Here is a 24625-nt window from a genome sequence, read left to right as displayed (position 1 = left end):
CCACAGCAGTTCAGAAAACAGTTACGCTGTTTGCCAATAAAAATAACGCCGCGGTTCTTAGACCATTCTCAGGAAGAACGAGTTTCAGCGTCGCTTACGTTCCCGCTGGTTATTGACGGTGAGCAGAAGGTCGTCGTGATTTTGCTCCTGTCTCTCCGTTCATTTGTTCTCGATACCTGACATTACCTCTCATGTCCAACTACCGAGTGTGTTCAAATTAAGTAAGTTCAACAGTGTTAAAACCGACTCCACAGAAACCCCACAGAGGGGGTTTGACTCGTGATGGCTTTCGGCGCGAAACAAAACGCCCACCCCACCTGTTCAGTGTTCGTAACACAGCTGGCAGTTAAAAAGAAAACACAAATCCTGTGACTGTGAGATGGCTGAACAAGGAACAGGTACGGAAAACAAAAGCCGGGTAAAGGATTATTAATAAATGAAGCCTATTTATTATTTCAAGTGTTAATGGTAAAAAAAAGTCAGCACAGCTGTTGCATTTAAAAAAGTGAAACTACATTAAGTACTATGTTTCTAGTTCAGTAAACAGATGAACCCGATGTCCTTTAATGACATAATAGTTGAGCATTATACAGTACATCTTATGAAGACCCGTAAATTAAAGAACTACTTTTTAAATTTATTGATTACAAAAACTCTGCATTCACAGCTTTAGCTTCTTTTTTCTTCCGCGACCGTCAGGAGTACCATCCATTTTGCGCTTCTGTGCCTGGAAGGTAAGTTTCACCAGTAAGTTAACGTGATAGAAAAACGATCCCCCCCCAGCACTGTGTTTTGAGCCAAAACAGATGGAGACTGTTTAACCCGGGCAGCACTAAACACGGGATACGGCAAAACGTAACACGGCAGATACATGCATCCTGCTCAGGGGAGCAGCTGTCTTAGATTCTAACAGTTCTGGAAGGGTGGAATTTCATAGGGGAAAGAAAAAGAAGTAAGGATGCTATAAAGCTTCCTTACTTAGAGAATAAGAGTTTTAGGCACCACTTCAAGCAGTCCACGAACGTTTGTAAGCAAGAATTTTAACAACAAAATCTAGGCAAGAAAGCAGGCGCTTATTTCCTTTACAAAAAAAAAGGCCTGTGTGTTTAGCGGTACTCCAGAGTACATACTAGCACACGTACGTGCTTGTTCTCCCAAATCTAGCTCTTGGAGCCCATTTCACGACCAAGCCCCGACACGAGGAGCCTGAAGACAAGCTAAGAATCTAATTTGTAAACATATCTGTAGCACTATCTACAGTGCTACGGATAACGATCGGTGAGAAGGCTGAATAAATCTCAAGTGTATTTTATCAAGGTAAACCCCCTCCAGCCAGCCAACTCAGTGATCGAAGAGCAAGGCAAGCTTACCTAGTTCCAGGTACAGTTTAGAACCTGAACTTTATTTGCCACCCACGAGGGTAATAGCCGAGTAACTGTGAACTTGAAGCAGCTCTTAGCGCTGCCCTAGAAAGCTCTTTGTTGGATGCTATTTCCAATTAATTGTAGATATCGCCTTGCCCGTACATTAGAAGAGCACAGTGTCTTCAACTGAGTGTTTTTTGTAAGAAGAAAACACAAAAAGCACGACCAAAAGCAAACCTGCACCTTTCTGAATCTTACCGAAGATGGTTTTGGTCCACGTTTCTTCTTTTCTGCCTTCTCCTTTTCTTCCAGTTCCATGTTTTCTCTTTCGATCAGGGTGATTAAAGTGTTGCATCTCCTCTGCAGCTCCTAAATCACACAACGTAATCACTCAGTGTTTTAGACAGCCACTTAACGTAAACGGCATCACGTCACAGTACTAGAAATACCTTTATGTTGCGTGGTTTTAATATTTACTTCAAATTGAGGTTCACAGTGAAACACAGCAGTAACTGGAAATTTAACTTTCTTCCCCAGTGAGAATTTCAGATTACTGCACGCGCCGTACTGAAGTTGTTGGAAAAGTCTCTACAGATTTAACATACTGTACGCACGCGCATGCCTTCCTCTCCCAGAAGCCCTTTGGTAAGCCCACTGTGTAACCGCGCCGCGTCGGTGCGAGCGTTCACAGGAGAGAAGTGTGAGAGGTTAATACGTACCATTGCAGTTCTGGACTTGAGAAACCAGTCGAATCTGAACTGGGGGGAGTTCCGGATGCACTGTCTTAATTCATCGTAGACGTTTTCTTTATCGAATCCTAGCTTGTGAAGCATACAGATTAAAAAACGATCCTCCTCTTCGGTGTAATTCTTCCCTTTGTTAGTACCATACGATATTCTCAGCTGGTGGAAAGGGGCTTTGTATCTGCCAATCTAAACAAAACCAGTACAATTACACAAATAAGAAACCGTGTGGCAGGAACTGTTTTCTATAAAAGCAAAACAGGCGTCGACAGGCAGATGAACAGCACCAACTTAGAAAACTAGACTTCTTAAACATCACCACGCTGTTGGAACTGTAGCTTTCCTAGACGTCGAAATCATCAGTATCATCTAAACACCCAGGTTCAGAAAAGACAGTCCGTAATCTTTTGATGAACTTCACCCCAGACACTACGTGTGAAAGCTGGTGAGATCCGCCAGTCTGAGCATCTTTTTGATCAGGAGTGGTCGCAGTCACAGGAAAAGTAAAAAGGTACGCGGTTCAGCTAAAGCCGAGGTTATCATCGCAATCATCAGCCAAAGCAGTAACTTTTAACCTATCCAATGCATTTAAAATCAAACACTGGAAGCGCAAAGGAATAAAACTTGTGCCGAAAAGAAAAGGGTAGCAACCACCAAGGAACACGCAAAAGGCAGGAATACCATGCCCAACGATGTCATCTGAATGTGCTAGTAACATAGGCTAGGGAGGCGTACAGCTCAGGATCTCTCCTCGTAGACGCAGGAAAGTAAGGAAAATAAAGAAACGCAGCAAAGGTACCTTTGTATCAAGTGCTTTTTTAATGCTGATTCGTCTCTGAATTCTGGCTTCTCCTCTTTCTATCTGAGCCATGATCTTCTCTATGTCTTGGAGTTCGTTGCACCTTTCCCAGAACACAGCTATGAAAAGAAAAAAAAAACGGTTAGCACCTTCTCATGGAATTAGGTGTGAGCCTTACCAGGCAGCAGATGTGATTCCCTTTTACTAAAGAGCGTCACGTCTGTCTATTGGCAACTGTATGCTAGGAAAAGACTAACAGACCAACAGCTCCACAGCAGCCACTTCTCTGTCAGGTTGGGGCTAAGGGGCCAGCTGCTCCTCAGTCATAAAAACCAGGGGTCGTTAGTCAGCCACAAAATACATATCTCACACTCTAACAACGCGATACACGCAATAAAGGTAGAAAGATTTGAGACAGCTATTGTCCGGTGAAAGCAAATCTCTCCACCGCAACATTTCTCGCTTAGCACTGCCTTCTTAAGAATATATGGAACTATGTCAGTACATCTTTAACCGTGCACGGGCTAAACCTGCTAAAATCTCTACCGGTAGAGCCCAACTCCATCCGTACGGTCCAGCAACGAGAGTCTTAACAGAGCCATACAGGAAACCCACGGAACTCAGTTGGTCAGTGTGTTCACAGGCATTTCAAACTAGGAAAGCAGCATCAGATACAGAGTTGACTGCACTTGACAAATCAGTTACCTGAATACTCGATGACTTCCTCTGGGGTTTTTCCTTCTACTTCTCGTGCTATATTTTCAATATCGTCACGGCCCCACTTCTCATTAGCTTTGATGAACTGGTTAAAATCTCTCTTATTCCAGTTAGTAAATCCCTTCACAGCAATTGAAAGCAAACATCGCAAAGTTCAGGATTTGTCCATCTCCACATTTGTTTTAAGAGAAATCTTTAAAATGCCCGAGAGTAACACTTGTGTCCTAGCAGCAATGCAAACCTGTGCTTTCCCCGCTGTTTGACGGCAGCAGAAAAGCGACATTTTTATATCAAACTCACTTTAGGCGGGCTATCTAAAAACTGCCAAATGATTAGCGCCGGTTCTCTAAGTACTGCCTTCAGATACAACTATTCAGGTCACAAGTGAACCCCTTCAGGAGTGAAAATCCCTCCAGAGAAGCAAGGAGTCTCTACAGTGGCTTCGTTCGGTCCATCAGCCTCATGTCACCCTCACTCTCTCACCCTCAGGACGCCTCCTGCGTGACGTTACTCAGTGGGGGCAGAAATAGCACTGCTGAAGACACTTGCTGCCAAAAGGGGCTGACAGCACATTAGGATTACCATTAAAATTGCTACAAAGCCACCCACACAATGAACCGCAGCTTGTTCGACTGTGCCAGTTTTTAATAGCAACTCTTCCACCGCACTGCTACTCAAACAATAGCTTGTTCGACCCACAGAAAATACAACATGAAAATATAATACCCAGACAAACAGAAAGCTGTAAAACACCAACGATGCTTCCAATGATGTCGGTATCATTCCAGAACCAACCGTACCTGGGTCAGAAGCTTCTCTTTTTCTTCTAGTTCCTCATCGTTAAGAGGTTCAGCCTCATCAATCTTAAGCTGCTCTTCCTTCTGGGTTTGGGCTGCATTTGGCAGATCAGGATTACGAGGTACCTGAAAGGTTTCACACTGAGTAAAATCTGACGACTCTTCACAGACACCGGTAGCTACTCCGTTAACGCGACCTAATCGTTTCCTCGGCTCAACGTCATTCTCTTTCATTTAAGTTAACGTGAAAGGCAGGACAAACATTCTGCAGTAGCAGAACGGATCGATGCAACAAGCAAACGTTATTACCTTGTATCCAATCGTTTTCCTGTAGTAGAGTATCTCTTTTTCCAGTAGTTCAAAGAGTCGCGGAGGAAAGAACTGAAAGTCCTGTACGTTTGGCTGTTTTGGAGGCCGTGGTGCCTAAAATACATAAAATGAGTCTGTTCGCCACATCCTGCATCACGAACTTAGTTTGTGAGCAAAAAAAAACCCTTTTATTTTTACCCAAACGCGTTATCTTCTCTTTAAAGAAGGTCACGTTAAAACACTCGTGTCTGCTACAACACGAGGACTTCTCCAGGTAAAAGGGTGAGCGAGAGCACACAGGGGAAGGGATCAATGGAAAAAAGAGTCACGCTTGCATCAAGAAAGCGTACGGGCCTGAGATAAAGAAAAGAACGCTGCTGCTTCAGAAGTCAAGTCAAGCTCTTACGCTCCTGAACTCTCACGTTACAGGATTCATCTCGCTCTTACTCTTTCCTCATTTAAGCTCGTCACAAAATCCTTTGGGATTTTCCAAAATTAAACCTCCAAGCGCCTCCCCAGTTCATGAGAGCAAATAGAGCGACACTAAGCACTGAAGGCAAATTTCTCCCTTTCGGATTTAACTCCTCCTGTATCGCTGAGCAATTGATTCTTCATTGGAGTCAACTCACCTTGGGTGCTTTCGGCTCACTGACTCGAAGAGCCTCTCTAAAGTAAGCATCCACAGCATAATTGGCTTTTCTTTCTCGTTTAGGTGGCTCAATCCACTCTGTAAATGCCATCTGGAAAAATGAAAAATAAATCTAATCCTACCAGCCCCAAGAATTATTAAGCATTATTACGTCTCGTGTAACATTCAGACCCGCTCTTCATTTTACACAAAACGAAGTGTACATCTACTTCGTTAAATAACTGAAATTCTAAACAGCTTTTGCAGTATTACTGTATTTTGATCATGCATTTTAAAGTACAGTTCTAACTCCCAGATCACTGCTTTCCTCGACGAGAAACATAAACGTTACCTTCTGTTTTTCTCTGTAGTCCTCCCCTTCGAAATTATATACGCTCGATTCCGTATCCATTGTGAAATTTCTAAGTGAGCTTTCACCCATCTTGGAAAGTTTTTCATTCATTTCTGCAGTCTGGGGGCGGGGGAGAGAGAGCGGGACGTGAACAGTTTTGAAAGGTACCTCGCTACAAAACTCAGTCGCGACAGTAGGAAATAACGCGAACGCAGACACGCAGAAAACATGACCAGCACAGAACTTCTCGCTAAGAACAACCCTATTTTCTCCAGCTGATAACGAAGCTGCCATCCAGCAACGTAGTCTCAACATCTAATTTAAGAGTTCAGGGAAGCGCCCTTCTTCATTTATCTCACCTTCTTTGCACCTCTTTCCAAAATGTGATCTATGTCTTCATCTGTAATCTCACTCTCCTTGGAGGCAAACACATGCGTCGCTCCGTGTCTAATCATTTGCAGCATTTCATCCTTCCCAAGTTTGTTCAAATTTTGATCCACCAGTCTCCCTAAGAGGAGAGCATTGGAAGGAAACAATATAAGGAGGAACAACAGATCATTTCCCCCTCCTCTTAGCCCTAACTTGAAAACACATCTCATTTTCTCTCAGGGAAATTCCACACGGGGAAAAAAAACAAAAACAAAAACAAAAACGGAGCCAGCAAAATCTAGCCAGGAACGACATACATTTTGTTTTACAGTACAATAGTTGCTCTTGAACAATCCTGCCCGTGAGAGCTTTACGTTATGGCGTGTGGCTTTTTTTTTATTTTAATCAATTTCAGACCAAATCTCGATGAATCATTTTTCCATAATAAAGTTACTGATTTCAAACAAACGCATCCAGAAGGTAATGCCCTCGTCACTTCTTCCGTTGTATTGAATAAAACCAAGGCATTAATTGTTTGATTTCAGAGTAATCTTTAAAGACGGAGCGATAAAAACAAAAATGACATCTGTCAATAATCGCTTTATTTATCGCTGGGCAAGTAATCAAAAAGTTAGCGAGAAGAGCCTACCCCTGCTGTCAAGTTCTCAAGTGGATCAATGGATCAAGTCTTTACGCTGCATCGTCAGAGCACAGCTGAGGCAAAAGCAACATTCCCGTTAACGGAATGTCGGTGTCATTACTTGGATTGTTGAATACAAGAAAACAAAAAATAACTCCTCCCGTGTACAAACTTAATGAAGTGCTGCCAAGAGACTTGCCTTGCTGAATAACGATGGAATCAAGCCGGAGTTTCATTTCTGCACGTTCCACTATTCTTTCTTCCACTGTATTGTCCGTGATAAATCTGAACACTCTGACAGTCTTCGTTTGGCCAATTCTGTGAGCCCGATCCTAAGCCAAACGACGTAAAGAAAATATAATGCCTGCTTTCTAACTCAAAGATATAATTATCATCCATTCTCATTAGTTTCAACATACTAATCTGTACCACAGAATAGCACAGGTTAGTCACATCTTCACAGAAATCATGGAAACACGAGCACCCCGGACAGCGTGTTCTCTGCCTTTCAAGCCGGTGCTGTTTGCTTGTTTGAAGTAGCATCACCAGGAAGTACATCTGGAAATGCAAGTCCTAAAAACAGCCCGGAGTCCCTTTGGTTAAACAACAAAGCGGAAGACTGGATGTTTCCGGCATTACGTAACCTTCTGTAAAACCAAAGTACTCGAGCCACTGCCATCTGTACTGACCACGAGCTGCCTTTCTGAACGTTGTTCAGTTGTGCTACAAATGGCCGAAGTAAAAAAAAAATACAACGCAACCTCACCTGACCGGCAAATCATTAACCGCTACAAGAATTAGTATTCCGAACATACACCCTCAGCGGAGGCCTGCACTACGTCGCTTTGGCTTCCAGGCACTTTTTTCATCATTCTTCTAAACTATTTTGGCTAGAATACTTGACAATGTACAACTTAACGGAAACAGTTAAGGAAAACGTCATTGAGCTTGACTCCCCAGAAAAGGAAGGTTTTTAGTTGTGCCTTAAAAATACTACTTTATGTTAAAACAGGAGAAAGATCCTGTCAATTTAAAAATGGCACTACTGCACAACACACACACCTACAGAAAAGTTACACGAGGGATGAAGGACACTTCCATCTGGGTTCTTACCATAGCCTGAAGATCTACTTGTGGATTCCAGTCCGAATCATACAGAATTACAACATCAGCGGTAGCCAAATTGATTCCAAGACCTCCGGCCCGTGTACTCAACATGAACACAAATTTTGAGCTACCGGGTTCGTTGTACGCATTAATAGAAGCCTAAATAAAGAGAACATTATCATCAGTTGAACCACATGTTTCATAAACGCTGTTTTTACGTAAGTGAAATACTTATATACCTGTCTTTCGTCGTGAGGCGTTTGTCCGTCCAGTCTACAGTATTCGTAATTTCGCCACATACAATAATCTTCCAAGATATCCAGGACTCTGGTCATCTGGCTGAAGATTAAGACTCGTGAACCTGTTTGGGGTAGAAAGTTTTCTGTTTTCTCCAAAGCTTACGCTTCATCAAACACCCGACGTTGCCGAATCAGAAGGGGAAGGAGGGCACACGCGTGTACCGCGAGCAGCAGTAGTTATAAATAACAGACTGATCTAAAATGTGTTCAGGTCTATATATACACCGAATTGTATATGTTAAAAAGAGGCTATTTTTACTCAGCAGCTATCAGAATATAAAAGAATTAGCAATCCAACGTCACTTCAAACTCCTCTGCGTACTACAAAACGCTGAGCTGCAGAAACTGCTATTGAGTACTGCAAAGAATTCCTAATGCTTCACATATAGGCTATTCTGCATTCTTTAGATACAGCGTATATTTACTGTTCGAATGATATTTCCTTGTGATGAGAGTGACACAGAAGAAGATGCAGATCACCTCAGCTCTCCGAATACTCGCAGGATAGTGCAAGTTACTAAAGCTAAAACCCAGAGCAATCGATGCTTCTGCGGCCTCAGCTTAGCTGGGAAACAAACGTGCACACGCCAAAAAGCCCTTCAGAGTCACAGAAAGCCAGAATGGACTAGTGACACGGTTATTTATGAAGGCCCTATCAACTATTTAAGATACCTCGCTCAAGAAGCTGGAATCATGCTCAGAAATCAACCACGACTGTGCATAACGTGCTGCTTTTTGTTGGGGAGACACCGAGAAGCGTTGACTTTAATTTTTATCCCAGAACTAAACAACGCTCAAACAAAAGAGAGGCATACCTTGCTCTTTCAGCTTCGGTAGTAATTTGTCCAGTACTACCATCTTGCCGCTGTTGGTGACCAAATGCATATCTGTTGTGTAAGGTGGACCGGGTTCTGCTCCGTCAAACAGATACGGATGATTGCAACATTTTCGCAGTTGCATTAGGATATTCAACAGTCTCATTTTGTCCAGCTTCCCAGCAGAATTCAAAATATCTATATCCTTCATTAAGATTCTTGTGTACCTATATGAAAGAAAGAAAAAAAAAGCACCTTTTGCAAAATAAAATAAAGTTGCCCTTCGTTTAAATAACACGGCGTAGTTGAAAGCGCACCCTCCGAACTTCATCGGGTAACTCACTCTGCTCTGCACATTTTTGTCATCATAAAAGCATCATAAGAAAACACACAGGAATTCATTACAGTAGAAAGAATTAAACTGAGTTCTGCACAATAACTGCACCACAAGCAGCGCGCTCCTTCTGAGCCTTAATTCAAGTATCTGAATTACCATTCTCGCTGCATTTTGCTGAGACCCACGTAAATCTTAACTTCCTTCTTTGGAGGTAAACTTTTCTCTACATCAGCCTTAATGCGACGTAAAAGGAATGGCCGTAAAACCTGAAAGACAACGCATCATTAACTGCAGTTGGGAAACTAAATGCTGAACAGAGGAGTAACAGCGCCGCAGATATCATCATCTCCTCTATGTACTCAAATGCCAGAGCTATTACCTGATCACCTGGAAAAGCTATCAGTATAGGCGGGCCGTTACACATGCCAACGTAAATCAGTTTTCTGCAGAAGACTCCCAATCTTTTAGGTCATGACTTTTAGGACAAGACTCCTAAAAGTTTTCCAGTCTTTCAGAAGAAGACTTCTGATCATTCAGGTGATTTTTTTTCAACTTGGCTCAACTGAAATCTTTGCAGTGCTTTGAAAGCTAGCGTTCTAAGTGCAAGTAGCTTCAGAACCTTGAGAGCTGGAAGAATATATTCTTCTCTCTCCCCCAGAAAAGCAGTTCTCTCTTCAAGAAACTCACACTGTCCGCATCTTTCCAAAAACCAAAAACCTTCTGGACTGAGCTCTTAAGCCAAATAACACAAGTAGGATCAGAAGAATTATAACCTAACTCAGGCAAATTTAGCACACAAAAAACACGAGGACTTACCATATGGAGACGTTCCACCAACTTCTGATCCCCTAGACAGTTGTTCGTGTCAAACCATGAATCAAAGTCCTGCATCAACAAAATAATTGACACGTAAGAGCGGCTCCTTCAAGGAGCAGTATCATCACGACGGTGAATAAACACAACCCAAGCGACTCCGCTGCGCGGCAAATAAAAGACCGCAAATGCTTTTGGTGCAAAAAAATAAAGCAACAAAAAGAAAACCAAGACGTAGAATTGAAGTAAAATTCTAGCGTAACAAGTCACGAGTGTAGCAAGTCACGAGGCTTCCACTTCTACAGCCCTTACAAAGTAATGAGACAGTATTGCGATGCAGGGCTCTTGCTCAGCGTTAAGTACTACTTAGTGAAGCCAGCTGAGGAGCATCTCCCAACTCACGGGAAACAACAATTAAATGGCAACTTACAGGTAAAGGTAAGAACCAAGTTATTGTTTTACCAATATTTAATCCTAATGTGATACGCTGAAGAGATCACCTTCACGCTGTAACCTGGAACACCTCTAATCTGCTACGCTCACAGTAGCCCTTAGAAACAGCAAAGCCATAGAAATTAAGTTTACCTACTATTCTTACAAGATAGAAAAGTGAAAGTGGTTACCGACTGTCAATCTATCGCTATAAACACCTGATAATCCAAACTACACACACACACACATGTTGAGGCCTGTTTTCAAATCCGGAAAATAGTTTCCTGTCACTTAACTTTACTGACAGAAATTAAGACTTACTTCAGATGAATTAAAGACATCCGGCAAAAGGAAGTTAAGAAGCGCCCAGAGTTCGTGTAAGTTGTTCTGAAGTGGGGTTCCAGTTAACAGCAGCCGATTGGTAGTCTTGAATTCTCTCACGATTTCTGACAACTGGAGGAGATTGAGACACCAGTGAGTATAAATACATTACTAGCAGTTCCCTCTCCTAATCACACAAAAATAAACGTACCAGTAAAAGGACCCATTACCTTTGATTTTTCGTTTTTAATCCTGTGGGCTTCATCTATGACCAGGTATCGCCAGTTAAACTTCTTGAAAACTGATTTCTCTTTGATAAGCATTTCATACGATGTTACGCAGACATCCCATTCTCCGGGCAACAACACATCCCTGACAAAGGCAGCCTAGACACAAGGTGACAGTTCTTTAGCGAGGCTCGGTCAAAACTGAAACGAGAACACTAACGCCGCTACAATTAAAGACAAAACCGACAAGCAAAACCGCCGCTGCTGAATTTGGAAACCTGATAGAGTCAGTTTCACGTACAGCCATTATAAAGGTACACGGTCATTAAGAGGTTAACTCATGCAAGTGAGAAAGGCAGCAAAAAATGAACTCAGGGATCCAAAAAAGACACACTGCAAAAATGACAGGGTACCAGATACACTCAATACGATAAAGTGCGTGGAACAGAAAACAAATGACCTATATCCAGATGTATCCATTCACACAAATGACAGCATTCTACGTGATTGATTACACTCTCTTATTTTACAATTGTTTCTACTGTTCTGCACAGACAGAAATACAAGGCACAGCTGCAAAACACAGGTGCGAATTCTGAGCCAGTTTTATTTTTAAGTAGGTAGCACTCGTAAGTCTTTTTAACTATTTAACACCTACAAATCCTATTTCCTCCCCTGTGAATGGAAGGTAAGAGCGGCAGGATCACACGCTGGATTCACCATGTGCAAACACGGGAGCAACAAGGACACCACAACTTACTCGCTGGTCTTTGTCACCTATCAAACACACCGCTCGAAGCGTAGGCACCCATCTCTTGAATTCATTCATCCAGTTATGCAGGGTGGACTTGGGAACCAACACCATGTGAGGACCAGGAATATTTCTGTAGTGTTTCATATATCCGAGGAGAGAGATTGTTTGCAGTGTCTTCCCAAGACCCTGTAGAAGATATTAACGCGTCAGCAATAAAAAATCTCTTAGCAAACACCTTCAAACAAGCTCAGCAGCAAGCTCTGAGTGCACTATACAAAATGCAGCAGCCACAGCAAGCGGATAAGATACACTAAACGTCATCAAAAGGTATCAACATTGTAGTCAGGGGGAACCTTATACAGGTTCCCACACCTTGACAACAAAAAAGTACTGGAGCAGCATTTCCAAATGCGCCATTCTGAAGTAAGAAACCGATGCATACTTGCTCTGCTCAGAACTAAACCTAGCCAAGAAAATCCCAGCACACTTGGACATACGTTCCTTTTTCGGCAGGTCTCATCACTGCTTTGGCATTTCATCACCACCAAAGCCATTTATGACTTCACATATCACCCCACTGTAACTGCAGTACCTTAAACACTGAGTGTACAATTCAGTACTCCCCAGGAAACGGATCAAAATGACACAACATGAAGGGCAACCAACAATCTAGGGTATAATAAAGTAAGAGCACATTAAAGAAAGACTATTACACACAGCCACACAAGGAACTTTGTGAATCCATTTACAACGCTGGCTTCAGTACCCAGCATGTCCGTCATCGTCACTACTACTGCAGGCGTCAAAGCAGCTAACAGAGACACCCAGAAGTAGCACAGAAGATGCCTGTTCAACAAACTGTATCGACGAACTGTAGTCACATTCAGTCAGCGAAATTTCACTTTTCCCCCTCATTTCCCTGCTCTAAAGTTTAACAGGTCCCTTTTTCGTACGCCTGTTCCTGAGAGTGTCTGCGTTCATTCACATTAACACGCTTGTGAAACTGTTTTAACACGAGCCATCTAAAACAACAGAAAAACAAACTAGGGAAATATTATAGTGCATTTTAAAAACAAACGTTAAAACACATCCGTGGCTGTACTTAAATTCTATTGTATTACAGGTGTTAACAAGACCCCAAGTAAAAGTATAGGTTACATACTTACCATTTCATCTGCTAGGATACCATTGATGCCATTTTCATATAATGAAATGAGCCAGTTCAATCCTCGGACCTGATAATCACGCAGCTTTCCCCATTTAACATCTAAAAGACGTGAAAGAGCAGACAAAGATTGAGAGTGGTGACGCACTGAAACAGGGTGCCCTGAGAGGTTGTGGATGCCCCATTCTTGGAGGCACTCAAGGCAAGGCTGCACACGGCTCTGGGCAGCCTGGTTTAGAGGTGGGTGACCCTGCCCATGGCAGGGGAGTTGGAATGACGTGATCTTTGAGGTCCTTTTCAACCCAGGCCATTCTACGATTTGGGAAGACCTGTCCAAGACCTTCACCTTTCCCTGCATGCCGACCGACACTGATTATCTAAGCCACAGAACGAAATCGAGTATTAAATTTCATTCAGCAGACTTCAAGGACAAAGCAGACTGAAGACAGCGAGAGGCTAATTTTGGTTCTGATTTCCACAAAGACACAAACTACGTCGATATTCTAATTCTATAACTCCCCAAAATCCGAACACAGCTGTAGTGGAAATGCTAAGACACGGCTTCAAGCAGAGATGGAGCACCTGGTGGGAAGGCAGCGCCAATCCAGAGGAGCTCAGGTACACACACAATGCTCCTGAGTGACTGGAAGGGGTGGAGACAGGATCCACCCCTTCCCGGATTTCATTTAAGGGCTGGTGAGGGGAACTCTCTGGAGATTCCTGCGTGCCTGAGGACTTCTGAAGGTAAGCAGTGTCTGTCCTGTATTTCCCTGCTTATGGCTGTTCCATTTGAGCATATCTTCATTTGCTATAGCCTGGGATCTTGCTGTCACTGCTGTACTTGCCATCACATTACAACATTAAAAGGGTAAAATATTAATTTATCTGTCGAGTAGAAAGGATGCTATTACATACTTGGACATTTTCACAACTGTAACTCACCTTGTGATTCAGTTTAAGGCTACCAACTTTAAAAAGCTAGCTCTTTCCCAGTAACTACAGTATAGCAATTGGATTTCCAAAGGACAAGACTGACCGGAGCATCTCTCCAGCCTGAATAGAAACGTTCTCCTGCCAGTCTATTTTGTTCCATCAGAGCAGTGCTGGTTTCTGTTTGTTTTTCCCCAACTTCCCATCCCCCAGTTGACTCTCTCATTGAGTAGTGTGAAAATTAACTCCCCTATGTAAACTCGACTTTCAGGCTTGACTCTTGAAGGAAAAAGCACTCTGGGTGGGGACAAGGAACAAAAGAGGAAACGCACATGACGGAGATTCTTCAAACCGAGTGCAGACGTTGGTTGTCTTGGAACTTTCTGTTAACAGCTCCTCGTCTTCTTCTTGTTCCGTTCTACGATGGCGATAGCTGCGAGTACAGGAAAGAAATAAGTTTTCTGCTGAACTATTCCAAAATGTAATGGAGCTGCATTACATATGAACACCCTCTCGCAGGAGAACCCTTAAGCTGATGAACTGAAATACTTCTAACTCTTTAGAACGTTCTTAGTGATAGGATGCGAACGAGGTCAAGTGTTGGCACAAAGCGACTAGAAAGGGATAAAACAGCAAGTCAGCGTGCACCAGTACTGGTCCTGAACTAAAAGTCAGGAAATGACACCTGTGCTTCAAGGTTCCGCAGCAGCTGCCAGAAGCTGCAGAATTAATGCAGACATTCAAGCTGCAGGGAAGGCAATCCGCTTCTGTAGGTGTGTCTTTCCAGATGTCTCAAAGACATACCTTGTTACCCATAACTCTTGCAACTTACAGCCACGACTGCTTTGCTCTTCTGCCTCAGCCTTTCTCGGTGCTGGAATACTTTCAATCACAATAGTACTTGGCTGCCATCTCAAGACTTGCTGTAACTCCTGAGATTCTTACACAATTTACCAGTAAGTAGTGGAGAAGAAAAAAACCCCACAATTGCGCAGCGTAAAACAACCCTGCCCGCTCTTGTCCCGTTTGGGTGTAATGTATGCTTCTAAAGTACAATAAAATCCCTAATTACAGTACAAGCTGGTCTACATGTCATCACTCACTCGCCAACAGACAGCAAGTTCTGCTTCTCATCCTTCTTTATTCGTGGACGTCCTGGTTTCATTTTCAAAGGCGAAGTCGGAGTTTTCTGAGCAGCAGGCTGAATGAAGTGAGCAAACAGCTCAGTCTGCTTCAACAGATACTCAAATCTGTTTGCTCTGTCTGTTTGCTGTTGACAAGATAAATTAATCAGAACAAGTGTGAGCTATTACAATATGCATTCATTTAAAAGAAAGAGACAACAAATGCTTTTTGAACAACGAAGATTCCGATATCTTCAAACGCATGCCTATAACAGCAAAAAAGAGATGGTTAACATCAGCAGTGTAACTGCTGCTCACAGATTCTCTTGCTGAGACAAGGACAACTGCTGCTACGCATTAGGATCAACGTTGCCAAACAGACCTGCACTGAGACAGAACTCTGAGTGGTTCTAAGAGCGTGTGAGCATTGCTAAACAAGGCAGTGTGTGGGAACTGCCGAATCACGGCCTGAACCACTGATCGGTCACCTGAGGTGAGCACCGAGTCAGCCATGGGGGCACAGGTGGAGGCGATATACCTGTGTGATTGGAAGGGGTGGAGCCTGGCTCCACCTCTCCCAAACCCCATTTAAGGGCTGACCACCGCCAGGGAAGGATCTCTTCTCGGAGTTCCCTCCCGCGTGGAGTCCTCTGTGAGCCTTGACATCCTGAAGGTGAGTCATCTTCTCTTTTGTATTATTTGTATACTGTCTGTATAGAACTACTGAAAATATACCATCATCTATACTGTTTCTTTGCGGAGTACCATCCTTGGGAGTTATTCTTGAACTACTTCCTCCCATCAAAAATTCTGGTCCTATTCCCAGTAACATACTCCCAACCCAGCACGCACGGGATTTTTCACCGAACTCCTTCACCTCACTGACTTGGCAATAAGCATTCTCTTTTCTACCACCTTAGCATCTTGGCTGCTTAGTGACATAACCACCTCAGCGTGGTGTCAGATAAACCAATATCTGACAGATAATACCAGATAGTACCAAAGTTGGCATGAGAAGGGACTGGAGATGGCAAAAAAGCCCATAGCTAGAGCCAGTAAACCGGTTTCAGCAACAAGGAGCTCTTATGTACGGTCAGCCAAAGATGTCAGCGCACACCCCTGGTAAGAGTCACCATTTCTGCTGCATTACAGAAGACAGTACCCAAAAGGTTTAGTTCCTTTGAGACAGGTTCTGTTTGGAATCAACCTATCTTCCAAATAACCCGAGTTTACAGGAACTTCAGAATAGACACTCGAGGCAGAAAACAGCTCGGAGTTTGAGAGTAACCACTCTGACCCTCTGCCAGCTGCCGCAACAGAACCTGGTATTTGGTAACACACACGGCTACAGGAAGTCACATGGCTTGGTAGAAAGAGCAATGCCAACCTCCTGAAGCAGATCCTGTGCTACGTGAAAGACAGAAAGATGGGATGAGAGGAGACAAGAAAATCCTCTAAGTACTACTGAGGAGTCAGAGCCACTCCAGCCATAGTTTAAGCTTGACTGACACAGCTGCAATCCACAGCCCGTACGCAGTTCCTGTTCATTCCTCATAGATCGTTTTAGTTTAAACTTGAGAAACAGTTGTGGAATAAACAATCTGAGATCGTACCGCTGTCCAAATTGCCAATCCTTATTTGCTTCATTGGCTACGCAAAAGATAAGAAATATAAACTGCATTCTAGTAGCTTCCTCGTTCTGTAATACTAGCAAGGAAATGGCCACAATTTTTGACAGTGCACAAATACGCCACAACCATTTTCATTTTCAGAGTGTTCTCTTAAGCGATGATAAACGTCTGTATCTTCAAGGCAGGACATGGACAAGAGCAGGCTGCGCTATGCAATCTTGAGCTGTTCTACCGACACAGACAGAGAAACTTTTCCAGTTTTCTGCTGCAGTGCACCTTTGGACTATTTTTATACAGTAAAATACTACTTTCCTTGTAATTGTGCCTATTTAGAGCTCAGAGGAGACAAGTCCAAGTTTGCCGCCTTCTAGGAAGCAGCAAAAAGAAATGAGCAGAAGACTGGGTTATTTTCTGTGCTCAGAAGAAACATAGGAAGTCGCAGATTGCAAGAATCAATTTCGCTTTGCTGTGAAGAAATTCCACATGTAGTCTCAGACACCGGGATTAGGAGCAGGAAAACAGGAAGGAACAGAGCAAGAAAATGTGATACGATGGTGAGGAGTGGAAGGCTCCATCTCCTACGTTTGGGAGAGCACGAAAAGGAAACATAGGACGTTTTCTCCTATCGAGTCTGTGAAACATGGAATTACTCATTTTCAAGCTTGAGGAATCTAAACTGGAGCTTCAAGAAGAACGAATCACGCTTCTGAAAAGCTCATAACATCCCTTTAAGTCTAAACAACATGGAAGGGCGGGAGAGCTATGGAAGGCTCACAATCAGCACTCACGCTAAACAGCCAACCTCTTCTCAGCCTCCTGTGAACTTTCAAAGCTAACTTTTATTCACTTTGCTCATACACCGCACTGTTTAACAGAACCTCCCTATTCTCAAGTGCCCCTGCCAGAGCACATGCCACCGAGAATGGGCACCGTGACCACCCAAAGCCTTGTGTCCCCCACCCCCTTTGATTTTTTTAATTCGTTTTCCACTCCTCGCTCCTCCAATTATAATCAATGTACTTTTCCTACTATACTTCTGCAGTTCAAAAACAAATTCGGAATTATTTTCCCGTGTTGAACAGCGATACGTAAACCACCCTAGCCTTCAGTTGCTGATATATACCGAGAAACAGAAGCAGCACCCGTCTAAGTACTAACTGAAGCTTCCCTAGGGAATCCTTGTGACTGAGCAAGTGAATGCTCACCTCTTTCTCCTCCTTGCCTACAACTCCACATCCAACATCAAAAGCAACGTGACCAATGCCTTTTCATTACAGTTTCTAAACTTAAAACAGCAGAATACTTCTCATTATGGGATTCTTATAAGCCTAGGGCACTTCAAAGCTGCTCAGACAACGCTTCCAAGGAACAGCAAAACATATTCGCAGAACACCACAGGGAAACACAGAACAAAGTGCTGAAGATAAAAAGGGGTTGTGGTTTTTTCGGTCGGTCTTCTTGTGAGCGCCTGCAGGGGGAAGGGGTTGTTTGTTTTAAATTACTTACGTATTGCCGAATGACCTGAACGAGTCTTACAAAGCCAGTTATGACATTTCCAAAGAGCAGAACACTATTCTAACAAGTACCTAAGAGCAGGACAGCTGCACGCGTTTCCCCAGCGTTACGTACCATTTTCTCTTCATATGTAGGATCTGCTTCCTGGATTTCTTTTGGTTTTCCTGGTGATGCATCATTAAAGGATTCCTGAGATGAATAAGAATTAAAAATGACTTATTTTCCGGACAATACAGAAGGGAATAAGCTCAACTGCAAATTACCACCTATCCACGTCAGGTGGCACATCCTGTATCCTCTGATACAGCCAGCTTCCTGTTGCTGTACAGTTACCTGCAGCTGGATCAAAGATCCCTGCCACGCGGTGCGGGACAGAGCTAGCTCTCCCTGACCCAGCTCAGCTCTATCCTTACTGCATCCCATCCAGGTGGATGACAGCTGTGGTGCAGCAGCTCAGCAGGCCACCTCGGGGTGCCAGGCCAACGCTTCCCGCAGCCAGCTCTGGAGAACGCTGAGGAAGAACTAGCTCTAGTCCTGATGTAAGAGCGTTTCCCAGTTTTTCCCTCTCTCCAACAAGCCCTAGTTTCTCATCACGCTGCACCAAAGGAACAAACCCAGGCTGCAGCTCCGTCCCGAAAGCAGCACGGGAATTCAGAGAAACTGCGTTTTTTCCGCTGTTCGGTTTGAAAAGTCAGACAACTGTTATCACTGACACCACCACTGGTAACAGGAGAACGTGCTGGCAGGAGGGGCAGTCCTCCCTTCAGCCCACTTCTGCCAAATCCTTCGCCTACCGCCTTCAACTGCTCCTTCCCGCCAGCGTGTTTTTGTCCTCACCTGTCACCAAGTTAGTTCTTCGCCCATCATTTCCCACGTGTAATTATTTCACCTTCTTCTCTCAGACCCCTAACGACAGGGCAACCGTTCTCCGCTAACCCAGCACGTTACAGGGTAAATACGGCTCGGGAACGGAAACGAGTGCGGTGCTCTCAGAACCACCGTTAACCAACTGCTCGGCCGAGCCAAGCGAGAGCTGAACGCAACCCTCCCCAGCCAGCGGAGAACAAAGGCACGAGTCTGAAACAGCACGAAACAAAGGGAGGCAAAACACGGGCTTGTTTGTGGGCGGCTCCTCGCACAACTCAGCAGGTACAGCCCACGGAAGCGGAGCGGCAGGTCCCGTTTCCCACAGTGCTCGTTGCTCATCCGAAAAACATGGCACTGCCGAGCGCGCTCGGACGGCGTGACTCACAGAGCTCCGCGCGCGGGGATCGCGACACGCCGGTTTCATCCAACCGCCACGCACGCGGCTCCGCGATAAAACCCAGCATCGCCGGCACCTGCCGCCGAAACGCGAATGGGAAAGCCGGAAGAACGCACGCACGCACACACACACACACGCACACAAAGAAAAGTTAAAAGACGCCGAAGTTTCCGCGCCGCCACCGGGGAGCGTCACTCGGGAACGGCGCACCGCCGACCCACGCGTGTCCCGATCCCCCGCACCCCGCCTCGCGGGGAGCCCCAGCCTAGCGCCGGGCCGCGCCCGTCCCCTCCATTGTCTTCTCCCGGCCCTCGTGGCGGCCCCGCGCCGCCGAAACGCGCCTCACCTCCATCGCGGCGTCGGCTCCGGCCGGGCCGGCGGGAGCCGTCCCCACGGCCTCCCCGCCGCCGGCGCCCGGCGGCGGGGGCGGCTCGTCCGTTGACGGCTGCCCGGAGGACATGATCCCACCCGTGGACGGCTGGCTGAGCAGCCCGGCGGCGAGGTCAGGCCGCTGCGCGCGGAGCCCGGTGCGCGGCCGCCGGCGGAGGCCCGTCCCGCTGCCGCCCCGGCTTTCTCGGCGGGATCCCACCAACCAGGAACCGAGCCGGCTCCCAACTCTCGCGAGAGCCCGGCGTGCGTAACAGTAGAAAGGGGCGGGGCAGCCTCGACCGCGCGGGCGGTTACGGGGACCGCTAACGGCCGCGTGCTCAGGGCGGGGCGGGGCCAGCGCCGCGGAGCGCGCATGCGTACTGCTCACGGAGCCCGCCCCACAGCTCTCCGTAGCTGCCAGGGAAGCGCGCTGGCAGAGGTGGAGTGTCTCCATCTCAACCTGAAGTTGTCACAGACGCGCCGCTAGGAGACGACTCAAATCCCATTTACTTACCCCTGCCCCACAGCAAGGCAGGGGAGAGAACTGGAGAAGGTAAAAAGCAGAAGAACGTGTGGTTTGATATAGACACAGTTTAGGAAGCAAGAATAAAAGTGATGAACAACGCAACTGCTCACCCGCAGCTGCCCGTCGCCCAGCACCGATCCCCTGCCCCAGCTTTTACTTCTAAACGTGGTACTGTGGTTCATGTGTCCAACGTGGTCAAATACAGCAGGAGTATTATTTAATAATATCCTCAACTGTACAACTACCTGCTAACGTGCTCGTAAAGTTACTGAAGGGCAGTTAAATTACAGATTTTCGTTGAATCTCTCAGGTGACGCCTTTCAGTTTCGTGGCTCAGTTGTGTAATTATCTCAAGACAACTTTTTGTTTAATAAATTCAAAACACCGCAAGTAAGAGCAACTCTGACCAATACCACTAGCTGTGTGGCAACTAATTTAATAACCGTTGCTGCACATTTATCAACACCAAAGCTTCTCAAAGTTTAGAGTATGAAAGGGATGAAACAGCCGTTTGTGGTCACGAGATCAGACAATTCAAGAAACTAGGAAAAGAGATCAAACCATTCAAGGAGCGAGGAGAGAAAGTCTGGTTTTTATTTATGTATTAGGATTATTTATTTGTCAGTTTAGTTAAAAATGCCGCAGTAAAATGCTACCCAAGAAGTTGGACACGTGCAAAAGATACTACACACTCATCTGAATTGTTCCTATTGCATTAAGGAGTTTATGTTTTAAGAGTTGAGCACATGTAAGGGTCTAAATCTCTGTGTCTGAGTACTGTGAAGCCCTCCAATAACCACGTGTTCTTACGTGGCCCACAGATGTCTGCTTTTTGTCACCCGTATTTTCCAAGTCCTTGAAATCAGATTTGGCTACAGACTTTGAATTAGGCCATACTCGCTTCTTTTGAGTTACTGCCTTGTACGTAACATCTGAATTCCCTTTTGCATTAGTGATTATTCTGAACAAGAGAGATAATTCGGTATGTTCAAAAACAATTCACACATGAAAAACAGAGCAGCTATTATAAAGCAGCAGTTTTTCAGACCGCCTGCGATTAAAAATGACTTCTGGGGAGATGTCTTGTCAGAAAGACACAAGAAAAATCCAAGCAAGACCTCAAAGAACAAAGCAGGTTGGGGAAAAATAACAGTGAGTACTCTATTCGTTACAAAGCAAGGGAAAATAAAAGAGCGAGCAAAAAGCAGTCTGACATAAATATGTGACTGGAAATGATACAGTTTTAGCCAATAGCTAACCAAATGGGAGTAGTCTGGGCAGTTATTTCAGCAGCTCTGAGCAGAAGGCCGCAGCCAGCAGAACTGATGCTATTTAAAAGCTATTTCTTGCCAAAGTCTTAGAAGGGGACTGAGTCTCTGAGCCTTTGATGGCTGGCAACACAAAAGGTGGAAAGGAACATTTTCTGATCCTTAGTCTTATAAAGATCAACCTCCTTCTAGTACACCAAAACATAGGAATATTCTACACAGACACAGATCAACTAGAGATAGCGGGACAAAAACCCGGTGGACAACTCGATTCATAATAAGATGCAGCGGATCAACCGTACTCGCATCCCGATGCTGCATATTTTTTTTCCTTATCCACAGGTGAAACAATACCAACCGCCACCAACCATCTCTGAACCTTTCTATGCAGTTTTCAGCCTCGTTACTTCCAAAAATGCCTCTCTGGTACTGGTCACAAGATTTCTTTTCCCACTAACAATTGAGTACTGGAACTATGGGCAGCAGCTCTCTACAGCATACAAACAAAAAGAAAGCCACTGCAAGGCAAATCCGAGACTAAATCCCAATTTTGACTTTTACAGAAGTCCTTCCGCGCACTCTCTCACACGAAGCATTCAAGCGAGCAGAACCAATGCTAACAGACAAAGAAGTGATGAATCCTAAGGACATTATGCGGGAAGAAAGAGGAGTTAAAATGGGTGTTTTAAGAATTAAGTTCCAAAACTTATACTTACATACCTGAATCCAAGTATGATTCTTTTCAGAAAGCGGTTGGAACTTGCACTTGCTTTACCAGTACATATTTCATTGCCTGCCCATGAAAGTCTGCTCTTCAAAAGACCACAGAGGGGATTTAGGCACTTGGGAACTTGCAATCCTATTGCACTCAGCAACTTTGAAACACGTTGCACTAGGCCTATCTACACATTACAGAGCATAACTCAACACTGTTTTAATATTCTGGCTTCACTACGACTGTTTTTCTGAGCTAAATACCTATGACATTTATGTATTATTATTATACAAATATATGTATCGCTACATATTATTTATACGCATCGCTATGAAAACAACCTCAGCAAAGGGTTGAATCAGCACTTGGGTGCAATTAACTCCAGACACAAACTGAGGTAGTCCAGCAGGCCAGTCTGAGGCAGCTCCACAACTCCCTGGCCAGCATCTTTTATCACTGATAGGTTAGGGGAGAAAATACTAAACAAATCATTTCAACTAACTTGCATAGTTTGTGCAAATTCACCGCACAACTGCATAAACCCAAGTAGAGATTACTCCCTGTATACTCCCTGAAGACAGCGTAAAAATATATCTTATTTAAAATCTAGCAGAAATGGATGATAAATAAGGCAATGATCACAACATTCATCTGCTCAGTTGTACTTTTCCACATTCGCTAACGATGGCCCAAGTTGGGTACATGTATGCAAGTCCCATCTCCACACCAGTACCTAACAGCTGCAGCTGAGAAGAACCTCAAGCAGTATTTAATAAAATCTTGTAATAGCAGCAAAATTCTTAGGAGCTTTTCTAAAAAATATGCATTTTCTTCTGCTTTCAGGCATCTGGCATCAGGTACCGCTCTTCTCCCACTTTTACTAATACCAAAGATGTCAAAACTTAAACGTGCACTGGGAAACTCTAAAGGGCAATGACTGTAAACAAGCCACTTTGCTTTTTGTCCCACTCTACCTCATCAAACCGAGAACTACACCCAGGTATATCTGGTTGTGTTGCGTCATCCAGAGTTAGCATGTCTCTGATTCTGAATATCCTTTGGAGAAAATGGAAGTAGCGAACGCTACTGGAAACCAAGGGGAGAAAACAGCTTAGAAATTAAATCAAGCGAAGATAACTTTTAGACTATTACTCACATAGCATTACACTACAGGCTGGAAACTACTGCTGTCCTTAACAAAAGGAAGGACAATCAATCGTAATAATTCCATAATAATAGGTAAATATTATAGCAATGACACTCTGGATGCTGTCAAATTTTAAATGGAGGAAGCATAAGCAGAACCTGTAAAACAAGTACTGCTGTCATAAAACAGAACAAAACTGCCTTGTATCAATTGTTCAATAAGAGATGCCGGTCCAGGAAACTTTCTTCAGGCATTTACACTTCACTATCAGAGACGTTCACAAGACATCTGAAAAAATACTGTTGATAACTGAATATAAGCGTCAGTCAGTGCTCCACTAGAAAAACATTATGCTTTTACATAATGAATACACACGCACAGAGCCACTAAATGTTTCGAGGAAGGGTGGGTTAATGAGAGGAAGAGAGTTAGCACCCCTTCCAACATTTATTTTTTACATGTATGAGTCTATCGAGAGACCAGACAAACAAGTCTGAAATGGATCTCTGAGATCCTGCCACTCCTTGGATGTATGTGTAAGTGTATGTAAGTGTAGGACTACACACGACGGTCAACGTCAGAACAACCACGGCTGATAAACCTGAGCAGTGATGGTCACCTGTGTTAGCAAAGTAGAGGCAACTCGGTGGAAATGCTAAGATTGTACCAATAACATGTTTAAAACCAGCACCCTAAAACAAAATTACATTAAAAGTACTAAGTATTCGACATACCTGTGGGTGTGTCAGCCACTGCAGCAGTGAGGAACAGTTTATCTAATAGCAACAACTTCGAAGTAGAGCTGAGTTTTAGCTCCAGAGTTCTTAAGGATTTGAAATGCTTCTGATTAAGCATTCGAGGCCCCCTGGCTCACATCACTCTTCCCAGCTCCCAGGAGGCTGGGACCCAGATGAATCTAGTTGCTACCGGCAGGGTTTTAAAACAGAGTTGTTTTGGGAATTATTTTGGCTTTTTTTGGTTTGTTTTCACAGGTGTGTATGCATAATTTCAGAAAAAAAGCGGTTGGAATCAAGGCACTTTTACAAACGCATTAATACCCATTTGCTTTTTAACAGGACAGAGCTTACACATCAAAACTGAACAACTTGATTTATTCAAAATTCACGTCAAAATCCATTGTTTAGTTG

The 24625-nt window shown here is 44.2% G+C and overlaps 1 protein-coding gene across 1 annotated transcript; it reads right to left on the bottom strand.

Moving 5' to 3' along the window:
- Positions 1-426: 426 nt before the first annotated feature.
- Positions 427-20020, bottom strand: SMARCA5 (SWI/SNF related, matrix associated, actin dependent regulator of chromatin, subfamily a, member 5). Its single transcript, XM_065736376.1, has 24 exons — positions 19799-20020; positions 18303-18377; positions 15022-15188; positions 14251-14351; positions 12990-13090; positions 11830-12009; positions 11073-11228; positions 10843-10974; positions 10093-10161; positions 9433-9542; positions 8940-9166; positions 8065-8186; positions 7832-7984; positions 6914-7050; positions 6069-6213; positions 5710-5829; positions 5359-5469; positions 4730-4843; positions 4424-4546; positions 3612-3744; positions 2907-3025; positions 2084-2296; positions 1623-1733; positions 427-727 (listed from the first exon to the last, which is right to left on the bottom strand). Exons 1-24 carry the CDS (start codon positions 19910-19912, stop codon positions 662-664), a joined length of 3099 nt encoding a protein of 1032 aa, XP_065592448.1. The 5' UTR covers positions 19913-20020; the 3' UTR covers positions 427-661.
- Positions 20021-24625: the final 4605 nt, after the last annotated feature.

Source organism: Cyrtonyx montezumae, unplaced genomic scaffold, assembly GCF_038088225.1.
Source record: "Cyrtonyx montezumae isolate F1298 unplaced genomic scaffold, pur_monq_1.0 scaffold_2, whole genome shotgun sequence".
In the NCBI taxonomy this organism is placed as follows: Eukaryota; Metazoa; Chordata; class Aves; order Galliformes; family Odontophoridae; genus Cyrtonyx; species Cyrtonyx montezumae.
Note: the sequence above shows the minus strand (reverse complement) of the source record. Positions and strands in the feature narration are given on the sequence as shown.